The sequence below is a fragment of the Acomys minous genome, assembly GCF_964271855.1.
Source record: "Acomys minous genome assembly, chromosome: 2".
Taxonomy (NCBI): Eukaryota; Metazoa; Chordata; class Mammalia; order Rodentia; family Muridae; genus Acomys; species Acomys minous.
This window is the reverse complement of record NC_140484.1, coordinates 90,133,959-90,153,423: the sequence shown is the minus strand read 5'-3', so window position 1 is coordinate 90,153,423 and position 19,465 is coordinate 90,133,959. Positions and strand designations below refer to the sequence as shown.

General features: G+C 41.7%; 1 protein-coding gene across 2 annotated transcripts in view; it reads right to left on the bottom strand.

Annotated features, from left to right (window-relative positions):
• Nucleotides 1-19,465, bottom strand: part of NELL1 (neural EGFL like 1) — an 843,592-nt gene that overhangs the window by 178,351 nt on the left and 645,776 nt on the right. For both annotated transcript variants that reach the window (XM_084773584.1, XM_084773585.1), the window contains exon 15: nucleotides 4,307-4,402. In XM_084773584.1, the coding sequence (XP_084629710.1) occupies nucleotides 4,307-4,402 (96 nt within the window). The remainder of the gene's footprint in view (nucleotides 1-4,306; nucleotides 4,403-19,465) is intronic.

Sequence of the window (19,465 nt, the reverse complement as noted above, 5' to 3'; positions counted from 1 at the left end):
TCTGGATCCTTCTATTTCTCCATTCTCCCATGTTTCTCTCACCTAGAGTCCCAATAGGATGTCCTCCCCTCTGTCCCACTTTCCTGGTAAGGAAGGATAGCAGGCTACCAAGAAGAGACTCGATACCCTATGAGCATATACAGGGGGAAGAGGTTCCCCTTAGTCACAGTCATAGGGGAGGGGAGTAAGGGGAAAATGGGAGGGAGGGAGTAATGGGAGGATACAAGGGAAGTGATAACAATTGAGATGTAATATGAATAAATTAATAAAATATACTTTAAAAAAGAAGTACGGTAGCATTATGATCCTCTTACTCTATATGAATCTCCAAGTTGACATGAAACCGAATCATGCCAAGTGCACAAAGAGGAAAAACCAAATGGTAAATTTAAAACTAGTGTGACATGTTTGGGAAACAACAGGGACAAAATGTTTGTCTATCTTGAATAGGGTTAGAAAGACATGAAGTCAAACAAACTCACATCAACAGGACTCAAGGGCAGAGTTGTTGATCTCTGCATTAAGTACGAATGGATTCCGTCATTTCATTCCATTATAGTCCATTACAGCCAACGTTTTATTTAAAAGAACAACTTCAGCAAACGAAACAAGTGCACTTGAATTTTGAAAGGCTATATATCATAAACATTGGAAGGAAACGCCAGTAACCAGAGGAGCCAGATAAACAGGTGTAATTGTAAGTGGCTCAAATAAGACCATTTGGTCCTGCAGTAAAACAGAGGGCTGAGTGTAATGGAGCTGCAGGCTCAGACAGTGCATCTACATGTTGCCATCACCTCTCTGATTCTCATGAACAGCAGAACCTTCCAGCAGCCAATAGACTTGATGCTCACAGCTAATGAACAACACTACAAAACGACTCAGCCCAGACAGGACCCAGACTGCGGTGATCACCGTACCATTCACCCAGATCCTTTGCGCACAACTAATTGGAAAAACACACATTCTATCCTGTCTATGAAGAATCACATAGAACCCTGGCCAGTATTAAATGTGTATACGTGCTCAGGGAACCATCACGTGCAGAAGCTTTTTACGTTAACGAATCTTTTCCATGTGAAATGTAGTGAGAACTCAAGCACGGGGAATTGCTGCTTACAACGTTAGTATTTACCTAAAGAGCACGGACTTGCCTAGAAGCACTTCTTTCCTGCCTCTGCTCTGGATGTCCTTCTCTCTATACCTACACTTTGTTATGCTGCACATTAGGGGCCAAAGCGTAAGGGTTGTTTCAAACATTAACTTACTGAGTGGAAAAGAGAACAAAGGGAAGATCAATACAGGGGGAAAAAAATCCACAGGACCTTCCATGGGCTGCTATTGACGGACCACGGCCCTTCTGTGTAGTAATGTCCCCTCCATGATTTGTAATCTTAAAGTATGCAGTAGATCTTATGTTTTATTCTTAAGTACTCAGAGCTACTCAGTGCACAGAGCTACTCAGTAATGCACATTTTTGAACCATTCCTTATGTTCTAATTCCCCTAGTCTGAGGAAAGCAGTATATATATAAATATATATATATAAATATATATAAATATAAATATATATATATATTTAATTTATTTCTGACAAGTTCTTATATGTACACAGTGTCTGTGTGGTCTCATTCAATCTCCTTTGCCTTGTCTTATTCTCTCACTCACCTTTAGCCACAGCTTCCTCTTCCCAACTATTCTCATCCCGCATTCATGTCTTTGGTTGTATGTGTTCACCATTGGTGCTGATAACCACAGAGTCGCTGTGCTCATGACTTCTACGGCCTGCTGCATCTAGAAGGCAGTGTTTCTCCCTCCTCCCCATCACATGGCTCAAGCACGATTTGGCTCCTTCACCCTCAATGCTCTCTCATCCTTGGAGGGAATAGATCTACGCATTTTTGTTTTGTTTTAGGCAAAATTTACTTCTTCATATTATACCCCTCATTTGCACTTTGCACAGCTAACTGCATTTAAATATTAGGATGTATTATTTTATTGCATTAAAAACACACTCCAAAACCTCTCATTCCTTATCAATATTTCCCATTCAGACTGTTTGCTGGAAGTGTTAGTTGAACTTTTGAAATTTAGGCACTGTATTCTTTACACAGTTAAACATTTGACATTGAATATTATTTATAATATAATTGACCATTGTAACTTATATTAGGACTTTCCTGTTTTGTTTCCGCAGCTTCTTTATGCTGTATTCTAAATGAAGTATCTATATTTTCACAAGAATACCATTCACTATCCCTGAGAAGCAAAGGCTATGGGGTGCAACTTGAATAATCCTCTCAGTCTGGGCTATTTGCAACAGTTATTGAGCCCAGATCAGCTCTATATTGTCATCGGAATAAATGAGTGTAAAAATATACATCTCATGCTGGCTGTGGTAATGGTCAACTTTAATACAAGCAATCAGGAGGCAGATGCAGGTGGGTCACTCTGAGTTCAAGCTCATGAGTTCCAAGCCAGCTAAGTCTTCTAAGCAAGACTTTGTCTAAAAAAAAACCCTTACATTCTTCTTTGGGCTTTTTCTAATATTAAGATACCCACTGAAAAAGATTAACATCATTGGTGTATACGGACAGTACTCCATTGACTGTGGCATTTGCAACTTTACGGTGATCATCAGCATTCTATGGCCTTGTAAGCTCTTATAGATTCAGTTTCAAAGACACAAAGCAGTTCTAGATAAATCATAAGAATCCTTTCTCTTTTTTTTCCTTAAGAAATCTAATTAAAATTAAATGTATTTTTAAAAATTAAATGTCTTTTTAAGATCTCTTATCTGAAAGTCTACTAGCATTGAGAAAGAATTCTTTAAGCTCCACAGGGCAAGCTTGTCATGATGCTCAGACAATCTGGCACTTAAAAATAAGATGAGCCAATTATTTATTATTATTTAATAAATATTATATGGCTTGTGTTGATGAGATCGCAAAATGTAGAAACAATGGTGCAGTCATTCATAAATTTCCTTACTGAATATTTAATGTAGCTAAATTTGAACATATTTTCAAAAGGCTAGTATAAAAGTGTACAGAATAGAAAGTAAAATGGAACATGTTGGCCAGAGTGAAGGAAAGTAATTTTTTTGTGTTTTGTGGTTCTGAGACAGAGCTTCATTGTATAGTCCTAAATGGCTGGAAGTTCTCTATGTAGATCAGGTTGGCTGCCAACTCAGACATCTATCTGCCTCTGCATCCCCGCCCCATGCTGAGAATAAAGGTGTGTGCTACTATGCCCAGCAACAGACCTGGTTTTGACAATCCATGATGTAAATTCAGAAGCTTTTAAGCACAAATTAAAGAAAACAGTATCATTTCTTACCTAAAGCATCCAATACGTACAACCTCCTGACACACACACATACACACACACACACACACACACACACACACACAGCTTCATGCCCATTTTCCTAGGCTGTGTTTTGCAACATGTCAGGTGTGATAGCCAGATTCAGGAAAGCACAATGCAATGAGTGCATCTCACACAGAAGCACAGCAAAATAAACTTAGATGTTCACTTGTGCATGCTCCGACACCCTTGCTAACAGGCTTGCATACACTAGTATAAAGGACTACAAATTTCTCACTTGCACAGATAGGGCATTGGCAATCTCGAGGTAGATGTGTAAATGCCACATTTTAGCGTGAACAGAAAGGTGCGTATAGAGGAAACATACCGATATTAACTGCCTTATATTACTGGGTTCGTGGATGATAATGTTCCTAATAAACCAATGTTGGAAATAAAATCCCAAGCACACTAATAATCCTGCTGCCAGAACTATTTAATATAGTTTTATGCAAAGGACACATGCAGCACATTCAGGTTCCATCGACACAGCAGAGTGTTACAACTCCCCTTGTTTAGTGACCTCTAACTAGATTGATGATAAGTACGGCAGGTCAGTCCACCAGGCTTTATCTGTAATTAGCACTGAATAAACACACACACACACACACACACACACACACACACACACACACACACACACAGAGCAAACTACCGCAGAGAAAAGACTTGGCCTTGCTAAGCTAGATGCATTGCGAGGCGGGGCAGGGCAGGGGATGGCAAATGAGATTCCATACTCATAAAGACGAAGCCTGTCACACAATCCAGTCATCAAAAGGGGACCAGGGGACCAGCTTTGGAATGTCTGCCATCAAAACACAATGTGTCAAGTCAGCTTACAGAGATCTCTGCTGGGGGGAAACAGTTTCCATTCGTTCGCTTTGAGTCACTTCCCCCACCTGCTCACACACCCGAAAAACAGGTCCGATTCATCTTACCTTTCTCGCAGTGGCTTCCGGTGAACCCAGAAGGACAGACACATGTGTTAGGAGCCACACAGGTCCCTCCGTATCTGCAACCCTCTTGACAGAACGCTGTGGTAGAAACAAAGACGTTGCTTAGGTAACACAAGCTGGAGCTCCCAAATAGTCCCTTACATCTATTGCCCAGGGAATACATCTCTGCATTGGCATATCCAAATGTTTCTATACACAAGAAAAATAAATGTAACAATGCTTTTATACTGCTTTGTATGCAGTCAATCGAAGTAATTGATTTAAGGTATTGTACTTGGCCCTGACATGTGCTAAATGGTAGCTGGTATCGGCAGAGGTTTCTTCTGCCATCGCTATTGATCGATTTGAAATTATCTGAGATGAATAGCCCAAAAGAGAAAGGTGAGGTTGGGGGCAAAGACTTTTTCAATGCTCATTGCCTTAGAACCTATTTTCTCCAATAATTATCCTTTATGTTGTCCATGATGACAAAATATTTTTTAAGTTTTAAAAAATATTTTGGTGCTTGATAAATTATTCTTAAAACAATAAATGTAATGAATCGCTTTCTCTTGTATATTTAAGCCAGCTTCGGGTACTTTGGCTGCATAAATAACCCACTGTCCTCATAGCTAAGATGTTCAGATCATCTCGAATTACTGCTTTAGGAAAAGTATCTGAATGGGAAATGCACCTTGGCAGGGTGAGGACTTAATGTCCACATCTTAGTAATCCTTACAAAGCTATCTACACCTACAGGAGCTCCTTGAGATTAACTCAAGGTGATGGGTGCAACATAGAGTAACTTATGTAGCCTATGAAGAACTTTCTAGGTCAGGTTGCCCTCTGGGCTTGTCTTTAGGGTATTATATTAATTGTTAATTGATATAAGTGGATACAGTCCAGTGTGGGTGGCACCATCCTCCAGGCAGGGGATCCTGAAGAACATAACAGAAGAGCAAGCTTGCCTAGCATAAGCAAGCAGGCAAGGATCCTTGGATTTAATCTCTCTCTGCTTTTAAAAAAAAACTTTATTTACTTTTATTCACTCTACATCCTGATTATAGCCACCCCGTCCCGGCCCACTCTCCCTCCCTCTCTCCTATCCCCTCTGTCATACTCCTCAGAGAAGGGAGACCTGCCCCTACCAACACACCTCAGCATATCAAGTCACCGTGACTGAGCACATCCTCCCCTCTGCCCCCACCCTCCTCCTTTTCCATGGCTTAGTGAGGCAGCCCTGTCAAGGAGAAGCAATCAAATAGCAAGAAACAGAGTCAATATGAGAGATAGTCCTTGCTCCCCTTACCAGGGGACCCACATGGCTGTAGATGACACTAGTTATTTTCAGTTCACTCCTTCCTTGACTTCCAACAGTAACGAACTCTGACATTCCTTTTTGTCAGGGTATTTTATCACAGAAACAGAAATGAAACCCAGATTCCACCGCCAAATGCGTCTCAGCTGAGAGGAGTTCTCGGTTACACAACCACAGCAAAGTAGCATCCACAACTGTTCCTTCACACACAGTCACCACCCCAAGCCCACCCACTCCACCATCAGACCCTGAAGGACAAGTAGCTATGCTGTTTTTGCTCATCACAGTGCCCTAATCTCAGCAGGTACCTCACACTACATAATGAAGATACTTGCTAGATGGCTTATTCTCTGTTATGCAGGCTGACCTGATAGAAAGATTTGTATTCCTGTAATTCTTCATCACGTCGACCCAGAATAAGCCACTGATGAGTGTTGCCATATAATCAATCATGCGATTTGTTGGCTAATAAAATCATTGAAATTTGCTATTAATGAAGCTGATTGAAATGGTTAAGGCTGAGCTCCTAGCAGTCACATGAGAGCTGCATGCGCAACAGTTTTAAAATTTAATTGTAGTAAGAAAATGTCACCCTGGAAAAATGTCCTGGCCGTATGTTGCCATCATCATATAATTAATACGAGTCTCGCTATAAAAAGCCACAGGGTGTGTTCAGATAGCTGAGAACTAGCCAAAGGGATAGAACGTATCACAATGTTGCTGTTTTCCACATCATTTACTATCTCTTGGGTAAATTCATATTCTACAGATTCAGCAATTAATTGTGAGCTGCTTTTTCCACTGGAGGAGAGTGTAGACCTTGGAACTGAAGGGCTATTTCCTACTCCTGGCATTTTAGCATACTGACACACACGTGGACACCACACATACACACACACACACACAAACACACACACACACACACACACACACACACACATGATTTAGGGAAAAATCTGCTTTGATGTATTCATCAAGAAACCTATAGGCATTTTGAGTACTCATGCAGTGTAAACTGTTGTGAATGGCATTTTCAACGAGATATTTAAAGTATACTTCTGCATCACAGTAACATAAGGAAGTGTTTCTGCAAAGCAAGAGTGGCAGAGGGAGGCAGAGAACAGGGGGAGGCAGAAGATGTAGGACCAGAAGGAGAAAGGTCAGCTTCACCTTCCTTAACTTACAGATACATGCCACCTGGGCCCTGCAGACCATGTTAAAAGACTTGAGTTTGCATGTGTTTCTGGTTTTATATAAAACCATCTCTTACATAAAAATAATACAAGACTCTGTGAGGGGTGTATAAAACATTTTTGATAGCTTGTGGATGTATAAACAGCTCCATGATGTGACAGGTTTGTTTTATAAAAAGGACTTTACATAGATCGGGCTGTGGGCTTTCTTTTGTAAAAATTAGTTGGTAACAATGTCATGGTGACCATGAAGTACAGACTGCAGGGCAAGACAATTAAAAACATTCCTGGGAGGCTAGGCGGTGGTGGTGTTCACCTTTAATACCAACACTATGAGGGCAGAGGCAGGTGGATCTCTGTGAGTTTGAGGCCAGCCTGGTCTACAGAGTGAGTTTCATGACTGCCAAAGCTACATACAGAGAACCTGTCTTGAAAAACCAAACCAAACCTGCCCTACCCACCCCCTGACCCCTGGGAAGCCAGAGAAATGGTTCAGCAGTTAAGGGAGATGACTGGTCACCCAAGAGATCCAGGTTTGGTTTCCAGCAGCTACACAGTGAATCACAACCATCTGTAACTCCATTTCCAAGAGAATGTGGCGCCCGCTTCTGTACTCTGCCTGGACTACTTGCACATGGTGCACAGATGTACATGCAAAGAAATCACACGTATGATATGATATGATATGATGAGTTAAAGACCTTTAAAAACAAGCCACTCCTACAGGAAGTTTGCTGACACAAGCTGGTGATATCAATCAATATGGAAATATCTTTCAGCTGTTACTGTTTTGATATAAAAATGTTCACAATTGTACATTGGCAATAGCAGGCAAAGCTATGGCTTAAGCAAATAGCTTTACCTACAAAACCCTATCTCCTTTCATTTGTTACAGTGCAAATTCACTTGGAATCCCATGCTCAGAAAGGCAGGTTTATTCTTTCTTAAATAGTTTCATAATAGCTAAGGAAATTGATTAAAATTCAAACAAAATATGACTAGATAGCATAATAACCAGCTTACTTCATGATTATTCAATCCATTAAGCTGCTTGGTAATCCTTAGATTTTTGTCTATGTCTGCTCACATCTCTCTTAAATCTAGGCACATAGCAATTTTAAATGGAATTTATCTGGAATAAGGAAGGGAATAACTGTCCCCTAAACCATTAGACAAAATGAGAAAGTAACTAAAACAAAACTGAGTAAAGAAAGGCCTTCTTGTCACCCAAAACTTTAACTACCTTGCAGGAGTCAAGATCGACATTAGCTTTCTTGCTATGATTCATAAAATACCAAAAAGAAACTGCTATATTCGAGTTTAAACATAGTGGATGACCACCCACTCAAATCCTGGTGGGCTTTCTTGCCAACTCTCCAGCCAACATCCCAAAAGAAAGGCTATTCAGGGACCTAGAGTTTGGACATCATAGCTTTGTGGGCATCAGAACTAAACATGTCGTGTCATCACGATCGCTTCTTAGTTTAGAAGCTGAGCTGTTAGAAAGTCTATGGTCCACATCCTACCTTAGGCTTCAGAGTATGTATGATAAAATAGGTTATCTCTCTGTACCCCAGTTTCCTCAATTCCAAGGCACTGCTGGTTATTAATGATGCCACCTGTTCTGAGAGGGTTGAGTCAAGTTACTAAGTTAAACCACTCAGCACAGTGCATGACCAAGGCGAGGGCAACATCCTCACAACTGATGGTGACTCCTGCTTTTATCACCAAGATTCTCCTGAGTCAGATGACAGTGAGATTCTGAACCACTTACATTTCTAGACTCGAGCAATGCAGTGCTGAGCAATTGAGAAGGAGCCCGGTCTCTAGTCTTTCCTGAGAACCTCAGAGAGCCATGTAATTAGCCACAGACCTGGGACCATAACTCCTTTACAAACTCAGAGAAATTCAGTGACACGGTTTTGGGACTTAGTAAGCTGCTTAGTTGTCAGCCACTCTCCAGAATCCGAAACATCGCGTAAACAGGTTGAAGGGGGGACAATGAGATTACAGGCTTCGGTCTGTTGTTTCAGCACCACTCGTTATTAACTTACTGCCCCAAAGGAGGTGCTTGATCCGATCAACTCTAAGATGGCATGCTTCTGGTTTTGAGAGAACTCTTTATATTTGCAAGAAAAAAATGAAATCAGAAACCTTGGGGCAAGATGTAATCCACAGAAAGAATGCATGCTTGTGCTGAAAACGACCCTGGCATGCGAAATCAAATGAGGCGTTCACGGGAACCAGGTGCTACATCCAATAACGGTGGTATACACTAATAAAAGGTAATAGCCCTTCACACACTGAGCACGTCTCCTGGTCCTCTTCAAGTTTTACTGGCATACACTTAGTTTCTGGAGCTCCCTAAAATCCTGACAAGTGAGCATCCTTCCTTGGGCTTGTTTCTGGCCCCTCTTTGCCCATTTTTCTTCATCCATCCTCTGGGAAAGACAGATATAAGGATGATGTTAGTCTGGTAAAAGAAGCAGGAGACAGCCATAGGAGCACCCAATTATCACAAGCAGGCAAAACCATTTCTAGTCTAATGTGGCTCACTTGCAAGTCATCAATTATGCCGTTAAACTCAACTAGTGATTCATTAACAATAAATCACAGTCTGCTTCTGTGAGTTATAGTCAACTTTTTATGCATGAAAAGTTGGGGGGAGGGGGCTGGAGAGATAATTCAGTGGTTAAGACCACTATCTGTTATTCCAGAGGACCCGGGTTCAGTTCCCAGCACCCACATGGCAGCTCACAACTGTCTGTAACTTCAGTTGCAGATGATCTTGCAGCCTTGCACAGACATACGTGTAGGCAAAACATCGCTGCACATAAAAATAACTTAATATTTTAAAAAGAGTAAAAAAAAATGTTTGCTGAACTAAAAAGCCTGGTCATTTCAACATAGCACTATGCTCATGTTTCTCTCCAGGGAGTTGGTGGCCTTAAGGTCACATCAGCTTTCCTTTTCCTCTTGATATTTTCTCAGACATAAACTATCACTCCCCAAACCAGTTCTGACAACCATGAAGGAAGTATCATTTCCTTATGTTTGGGTTTTCATTTGTTTTTGCTTAATTATTGGTCTTTTTCAGAGCATACGATTTCTCAATGGGCCTTTCACGTACTTGGATTGGCAGGGTAGGATGGGGACAGGATTCTACTGTGCTCTGGGATGTCACTTATCTCACAAGGCACAGAAAAGCCCTTCACAGAGAAGTAATTCTTGGCCTAAAATGTCAGTAATGATGAGATGGATAAACTTCTACTCCAAGTTACTCAGTTAAGTTCATTAAGTAAATCAAGTTACTCCTTTAAATCCATGAAATATCTCTGGGACCGGAATCTTATTATTCTTATCCACCTCTCTTTCTTCTGATTTTGCTCTTCTCAAAAGAGCCTTTTGCTAAAATAAACTGAAAACACGGAGACAAGAAAGATAAAAGTCATGCAGAACGCCAGTCAATTATATAAGATATGCAAATGCCCTCAACTCTCACTTGCTGTCATTCAGTTTTTTTTTCAGTCCATGATATACTGCATAATTTAATAATTACTCACTAGGAAGCTCACCATCAAGTGTGTGACAGGTAATGGTGGCTGTGGGGAGGGTGTGTCATGAAGGGTTGCCAAGCTCCCAGGTGCCGCACGTGATCATAAAGTCAGTGCCGCATGAGCAGTGGGCTGTGCACACCAAACAGACATGAAACTAGGAGGGGAAATGTGAAGAAAAATATGAGTTTCAGTGGGAGAAGGCGGGGGGGGGGCAGGATGAGGGGCAAGGTAACAGGGAATTAAAATGGCTAAAATCCATTACATGCATGTATGAGCTATCAAACAAGAAAAAACAAATAAGTAGAATGTAAACACCATACTTTTAGAAACATTTATTTTCATCTTTCAATTGTGTGTATTCCTGTGTTTCTATAGGGATAGGTGCACAGGAGTGCATTTGGCTACAGATGCCTTAACTGGGACAGAAGGATATGGAGCACAAATGGCACAAATGGCCAGGAATAAGGAGAAGCTGTGACTCTCCCAGTGTTACAACCCCTGACTTGGTCTGATTCATAGAAGGGGTAATGCCGTGACTTGAATGTGTCCTCTAAGTTAATCTTTGTTACAAGTCTGCTCCGAGGACTAAGCACTGGTTGGGTTTTATACCTTCATGGATGAAATAATGCCGGGACCTCGAGAATGGTTTCTTTCTCCTCTTTTCTCTCTGTCAACCATGTGACAGCTGCTGCTCTAATGCTGCCCCTCCTCCACCCTCCCATGGGTTTTCCATTCTCCAGATCCTTAAGGAATGAATATCTTTCTGCCCATTTCCAATTATCCAACACCCTTAATTCTGTTACAGAAGTGTAGACCATGCCAAGCCAAGAGGTTTCTGCTTGTCTTCCTCACAAGGTGCCTATTGGTCTTACAAAGGATTTAAATTTTCTGTTGCTGTTTTATTTTCCCAGTTCCAATTTCACTAGGGCAGTGGGTGGTAGCTTTTCCTTGAGAGGACAGAACGGGCTACATATGAACATATTCATGGGTTTAAAACTGTCAATGTAGAGACAGATGATCATATGAAAGACAGAGCATGTGGCTCAGGAGGCACAAACCTGCAATACCAGCTATACAGGACATTGAGAGGGTAGGGGCACATGCTCCTGAGCTACAAACTGAGTTCAAAGTCAAACCAGGTGACTTAGTGAGGCCGTGTTACTAAGTAACATGTAAAAGGGGATATCCTTGGTTTTAATAGCTGAGTAGTATTCCACTGTGTGAATGTACCACAGTTTCTTTTTTATTATTATAATTTATTCACATTACTTCCAGATTGTAATCCCTCTCGCTCTTATCTTCCTGTTCCTACCCTCTCCATCCTCCAATCTATTCCCCTCCTCTATACCTATGACAGATGGGGGTCCTCCTCCCCCATCCCGTCTGACACAGCCCATCATCTGGACAGTCTGCATCCACCTCCTTTGTGTTCCCACAGGGCCTCTCCTCCAAGGGCGAGTGATCAAATCCTGGGCACCAGAGATCTTGTCAGAGGCAGTCCCCCACTCCCCTCTCTTCCCTATGTGTAGAATGAGCTGTCCATTGCCTACACCCAAACAAGGGCTCCAGATCCTCTGTTTGCACTGTCCTTGGTTGGTGTGTCAGTCTATGCAGACCCTCCTGGGTCCAGATCTGTCAGCCTTGTTAGCCTCCTTGTGGCCTATCCTGGGGCAGGTCATTGACACCTTGTCCATATATCCCAGGTACCTGCCACTTCCTCCTGACAGCCTATGACTCAATGGGTGCTTATGAGTATGACTCCAAAAGCAAAGGCTCTGCTTTCAGTCTTGACTCCTCTCCTATGTGCTCTGACAAGGTGTTTAATCAGTGCAAGAAAAGAATGTACAGCCGACTAGAGACACTGGGATGGAAAGAGACAGAACAGGTGAAGTCCTTGGCAGCATGACCACACTTCTTAAGCTCTCAGGGGAAGTCGAGTCTCCTGGAGACCATAAGCCTCTCTTCCTCTCTGTCTCCACGCCCCTGCAAAATAACAGAGTGCAGCATTAGCTGCCCAACCATGAATGCTGTTTCATCTTGCCTTCCAAAAAGAGACATGTATATCTGCAACACGGTTAGGAGATTCCTCTCTTCTGAACTTAATAGCAAGGAAATTGGTAAGGCATTGGGACAGAACCTGAAAGGAGTAATAGAAAAAAACCCTGATATCCATGTTTTAAAATCAAAATTCAAGAAATTAAGTCCTGAAATTAGGATGTTGCTCAGGGATAGAACACTTGCCTAGTATATACAGTGGCCTGCGTTTTATACTCAGTACTACAATTTTTTAAAAAAGACAGTTCCAGACTTTCTATGATATAAAAGTCAAATAAGAATAAATACATTATTTATATCATCTATTATATATATATATATATATATATATATATATATATATATATATATATATATATATATATTGAGAGTTCCTAGGATCACTATAAATGGGATGCTGGAACTGCTCTGGTGATGACAAGCAGTGAAGGACAAAGCCCGTGTGAGAAGGTCTGGAGGGCGCATCCTATGCTGCATGTGTGCAGTATTCACCTCACCCACACAGGTGACAGTATGGAGACCCACAAAGAAATAAACCCCAGAAAAGTGTCCTGGGTAAAAGATTTTCTGCAATTTTATATAACTTTATAGAATTTGATACTGACCCCTGGAATGAAATAGTAATTTGGGTTGGCCAGAGCTCTTAGGTGGGCTTTTCCTTTTCCCATTTTCACTCTGTAGCCCCACAGCCACTCCATGTTTCAAGACTGCCACCCAATAATCTCTTTAAAAAGTTAAAAGTAGTGTCTTCATTTTGTAGACGAGGACGCTGAAGACAGGCCCTCTGCCCCGCAAAAAAGTTAATCATGAGGCTGAAAGTAGTAAGAATTTGAGATTACAGGATTCTGGCCAGGCTCAGGGTTTAGCACTTAGTGCACGCTTATGAGAAGATGTTAGCTTTGACCAATGGGAGACAATAGGCTTTAGATACTAAAGTGAGGTTGTAGGAGAAAGACAGAAGAAAGGGGGAATGGGGAAAAGATTTCTTTCACCACCACAGCATACCTTAGGCTGCCACGTCTACTCCACCCTTTTAAATAGCCAGTATCTATCTATGGAAAGCAAGGCTTTCTGTAGATGTCCGTTGGACACTCAGGCTCAGGCTGCTTTCTAACTGTGTGATGTGGGACTCCTGGGGACATCTGTAGCACTCTGTCCCTTAGAAGGAAATGGAAAATAAAATCAGGGCTTTCTTTCTATAGATGTTCTGAAGACTAAGGCCACCTGGAGTCATGTGTCCACTTAGAAGCATTCACAGGATATGGATTACTATTGGGACCATCCTTATTATTAGTTACACATAGGGAAAGCTCTCTGGGGAGAGACACACTGCTGTGGGTAAACTAAAAGTAAATGAAGCCTTAACTTTCAGGGCTGTTGGGCTATCATTTGCATTTTGTGGAAATACATATTTCTGTCTCAATCCCATACTTGAAGGGTTTTTTTTTAAACCTGTAAATTCAGCATCTGAATGATTAATTATGAAGTAATGCGTGGAATACAAAGGAGTTCTGCTTCTTGTAGACACCAAAAACATATTTGTTCTTTCTTCGGCAACATTCAAGGTCAAAGCCAGGGTCCTCTTAAGTGGACACTTCTGATTAATGTCTACACTCAGCGCTGCGCACCCCCGCCAGGCTTTAAGCTGCTCCTCGGCCTGCTTATTGGTCCTCCTGGCAGCTGAGCTGTTTCTCATCTACAGCACGGGCTGCCTTCACTCTTTTGCTAATGTTATTTTTGAAAGGTTCAAGCTCAAATCCCTCGCAATGTATTTCTAATTTATAGGTGGCATAGAGGGGGTAAAAGATCAGTCTACCGAATGAAGCAATCTTGAATCTGAGCTAAGTAGTTCCGTGACCTTCAGCAGGCTAGCCACTTTCTCTGAGCCGCAGTTTCCCCTCTTGCTAAATGAAGACCTCCTCTTCAAGTTGGACTGTGAGGCAGTGAGAAAAAAAATACAAAGCTAGGAGTACAGGAACTGACCTGTCCTTCTTCTCCACACTGGTCCCTTTACACTCTCCATAGCCGTTCTTTCTGTAGCCTCGTTCAGCCAGGTCCAGTTCTTTACACATGCTGAGCTTGCATTTTACCCATTTATTTAACCCACATGACACCCGCCATGGAGGCACGGAGCAAAAGGCTTGTGTGCTTATTTCCTGTGGGCACGATCAGGATGTTTTCCTAATGCCCATCTTTCTGCTCAGTGGAACAGCTTCTTGCAACTCAGCTCTCAGTGGATGGAGATCTATATCTGAGGGGAGCTTTCAAACCCCTTCCTCAACCCACAGCTTACCGGGAAATACGTTAGTGCGGTATTGTGGGAAATATGTAGGTGGTTCACCTGAAGCAGTAAAAATAGGACTAGTGTGTGATATAATAAGCATGCTGGGAAATAAAACCAGTAGGTCAAAGAGACACCTACGATATCAGTTATAATTTGTGCAGCATTATTCACCATGTCCAAGACATAGAATCAAGGTAAATACTCATCAACTGGATGAATAAAGAAAATACATGCATATATACACAGTGAATTATTACTCAGCCACAAAAAGGAAAAAAATCTATCACTTATGGCAACATGGATGATCCTGGAGGTAATTCTATTAGATGAAACAGTCCAAGAGCAGGAAGACAATAGGACATAAAATCATCTCTATGTGCAGGCTAACTGAAACTGATCTGAAAGGAATAAGATGTGATTATCTGAGGCCAGGGAGAGACAGTACATGGAAATTGAGGAGGAACTGGCAAGCAAAGACATTACAGTTGGGAGGAATAAACTCTCAGACTGTGCTGCAAAGTAGGTGACTATAGTTTATGATCATTGATGGTCTAAATACAGCTCCAGGGATGGAGTCCGAATGCTAATCACATGAAAATGATGAAGGTCCAAGGCAACAGGCATGCTAAAGACTCCGATTTGACAATAAAGACAAAAGAGCCAAAACACCCACCTCATACCCCACATGCATGCAGAATTTCCAAGTGTCAGGAGAAAGGTTAAAACTATTTTTAAACACCGCTTTTATGTCTGCACTGGGCAAAGTGTATTGGTTTTTCTTAAATATTTTTTTACATACACATTTATATTATTTCACATATATACAATAAACTACCTACAGCAAGAATAACCATGAAACAATCAGGAATTACATAAATGTTACCTTCTTAGTGTTTTGGCTATTTGTATTTGGCAGCCTTGAAGAAAACATCCTTCCTGCACCTAAAATTCTGAATATTGATCAATGTAATAAGATTGCAACTAAGGGGGCACCAAAATATCTAGGGACCACAGAAGTGACTGACATCACAGAGCCAGCGGGAGGTGCAGCTGAGCCTCCCAAAGAAAGTACATGGTGACAGGAGGGCTGCAAGGACTGTGTCCTTTGCTGTGAGAAAGGAAGGAATGGGGATGAGAAATCTCGGGTAAAGACAATGTTTTAGAACAGGAAGTAGCCTACAGTAAAAAAGCAACTCCACACAAAATGGTTCAGCCTGCTATTTAAATACCACACTGATTTAGGACCCAGTCCAATTTCTGGTTCTTTCTCTCTTTGTGTAGATGAAAAGAAAGTGAGTTTACTACCACTATAGGCCACTGCAATCTGTTTCCTAGAATATTACATGCATAATTTACTTAGTTTTTAAGGCAGTATGGATCAGGCAGTTCTCATTAAATATTTTATTTTCGTCTATAAAGCATTGATCCTTAAAAGACAATTCATTCAATAACTGTCTCCTGAAGTCATAGCATGGGTAAGAACTGCCCTCAGCACTGACCTGGTAATGCTGAACAGAGTGGGTGAGGGCCCTAATCTTGTTAAATTTAGCTTTTTGTAGATAAAATATACACAAGAAAGGGAATTACGCAGATGAGTTCAGTTAAAACAAAGCAGAGTGTAGGGAGAAGAATTTGACACGTATTTAGGGTGGTCATGAAGTGATAAACAGTGACATTTGAAAGCTCTAAGAAGGAACAGGGAGAGAATGCCAAGCAGATCTATGAATGATAGGCTTTCTAGGCAAACTGAATGATGCACTGTGGGAAGTTCCATAGTAAGCACGTCCAAAGATGGCAAGGCCAAGTGAGTCCCCGGTACAGGCTGAGTCCTAGAGAACATCAGCAGAAAGCTGCAGAAATCATTAGCTGTACTGATGTTCTGAATGCAGTAACTAGCACAGGTCCCACTCATAAAGCACCTCCAGGTAGATGCCCAAGGATTCAAAGGCAGCACTCCAGAGGGTTACGCTCATATCCATGTTCACAATGGCCAAGTGTTGTCATCGGCCCAAGTGTCCATGAACAGATGAGTGGATTTGGACAATCATTTCTCTATTCTAAAGAATTCAGTTATGTTCTCGTAAGAAACTGGGTGGAATTTGGATCCGCCCATTAAGTGAAATAAATCATACTGAGGAAAACAAGTGTGTCAAGTCTGAAAGTAACTAACTAGATAATAAAAGGAATCAGAATGGGAGTCATGTAAGAAATAGGGGAAATGGTGGGGAACAAGATACTAAACACAACCCAAGGGCCTTATTTATACGTATCTGAGTTAATACGCACTGTTGAAAAAAGCCTGGTCATGACTTTGAATGCAGTGACTAGCCATTCGAAGATTCTTTGATGACCAGTGACATCACAGTACATCAGTTTTTAGCAGAACCTTCCTCACTCCTGTGTTAAGGAAAATTAACTTTGGGGCAGGATAAGCAACAGCATAGGCAGATGTCCCAGCATAGAAAACTACTGAGGACATCCATTCCCTGAGGCAAATATAAGGAAGTGGAGGTGTGAGGTGCCACAGGCTGGGTGGATTGTTAATACATTAAAATACATAAACAGGTAGGCCATAGAGCGCATAGACATAATCTTTGTCTCAGTGAACATAACTGGATGGGTGGCTGCCTCCTGTCCTCCTTTAGAATTGAGACTTAGACTTGTATTTTTCTGGTTGTGATTATATGCATTTTTCCCTGAGAATTCCTTCCCACCGTGGTAAACTGTTGAAATACCTGCTTGGCCTCCAAATGTCCCCTCAACAGGGACACACACTCATGCTGAGGACCTCTTCCATCTCTGACCTCCAGAGGGTCAAGGTGTGTAGGAGTTTTCTAGAATTGTGGTGACAGATCGCCACTGATGTGGCAAAGAACTTAATTCTCTCAGAATGTAAAAGCAACTGTGGTCAGGCAGGGATGATTTCTGAGGAGGTTCTGGGCAGGAATCAGTGTGGGAGGGGGCATCTATCATTAGCTTCTGTGGCCAAGAGTGTTTGACATTGCTAACATATGGATTCATACCTTCCTATGTTGCCTTCCTTACAAGTGTCTTTATATCCGATCTCTACTACAATTTTCTCATACCGACACTAGCCATTAAAAATTTAGGAGCCGTGCTGAATCCAGAATGGCATCTCAAGGTCTCTTACTATATGTGCTAAGACTCTCCTTCCCAGTTGGGCCAATTCCACACTGTAGGTGACCATGTGGACACACCACTAGGGTCCATTCTTCAACCAGCTTCTCCTCTATTCTACCAGAGGACCTTCCACCCACTTTAAATAGCAGTCTTCCTACTGCTCAGGAAGATTTGCCCTAACAGATTTGAGCTCCTGACAGACTTGAAGTTTATGTCTTTCTGCACTCCATCCTCGGAACCAAGCAATTCCTGAACGTCATGCATAATCAATCACCCTTAGTCGAATAAGTTAATTACAAATCATTGAGTAGATTTACACAACGATGAAAAGTTTAGCTGAGTCTCATCTGGCAGATTAAACTTCCTGGTACCACCAGAAGGAATACTCTGGCATTTTCATATGGTGTTGGCCTTTCGTAAATGTTTGGCTTCTATTTCCTTCTTTGTTAGAATATTACGCAAAGGATCATTGACATTATCAATGTACCAGTTGATAATGGTACCAATGAAAACACCAGTATGCATTGGTAAACAGGGGGAAATTTTTTCCTTATAGAAGACAGATATTTTTCTCATACAATACATCCTGATCACAGTTTCCCCTCCCTCTACTCCTTCCAGTTCCCCCCTACATCCCTTCCCATCTGGATCCACCCTACAAGGGGTGCTTTAAATGGGCATTTTCTCGGTATCAGTGAGTTGAGGACTCTCTGAAGGCTGCTTCTCTAAACCTGTGCTTTCTTCTTCCATAGTTACTGATAGTACTCCTCTTTTCCATGTCCCAAAACTCAGATCAGAATGTTCCAATATCCAGAAGAAGACTGTCAGCTGCTGTGTTTTTATTGCAAACTTGACACAGCCTAGAATCACCTAGGAAGTGGAAATGTCAACTAACAAATTGCCCAGATCAAGCCTATAAAAGACTGACTGTCTTGAATGATAAATCATATGCATGGGCCCATCCCTGGGTAAGTAGATCTGTGGTATTTAAGAAAGCGAGCAGGAGTCTAGGAGTGAGCCACTAAGGGGTCTTCCCCAATGGCTTCTGCTTTGAATTCCACCTTTAGTTCCTACCCTGACTACCTTTAATGGTGGACTGTGACCTGGCAGTGCCCTCCACTCAGTTGCTTTTTGGTCTTGGTGTTTATCAAGGCAACTGAAATCAAGCTCCAATTACTATACTATAATCCAATTGTTATGAGGTCATGGACCCTTAGGAGGCAGCAATGTAGTAACCCTGATTGCGGGGAGGGAGGCATTTACAAACTTTTGTCCCCAACAGTATGTTTCTATTTCTCTAAAACACAGTCTATTTTCCTCACATCCACTGGACTTGTTATACCACAAAGAGCAGGGGAGGTTGGGGCATCCACTCTTAACCAGGCTAGTCAAACATGACCCATGTTTAAGGCAAGGACTGTATTACAGCTGCTTTCATGTTCATGGGCCAAGACTGGGGGGAGTCTTAATACAATTATTTCCTTGCTTTTTAACAGAGGCAGGGAACCAGTCACTACTATAGAATGAATGCATGGAGCCCAGCAGACCAATAGAAAGGGGGGAGGTATGGAAGTAGGCAGGCACTCTAAATCCAAGATAACCCCAAACACTTTA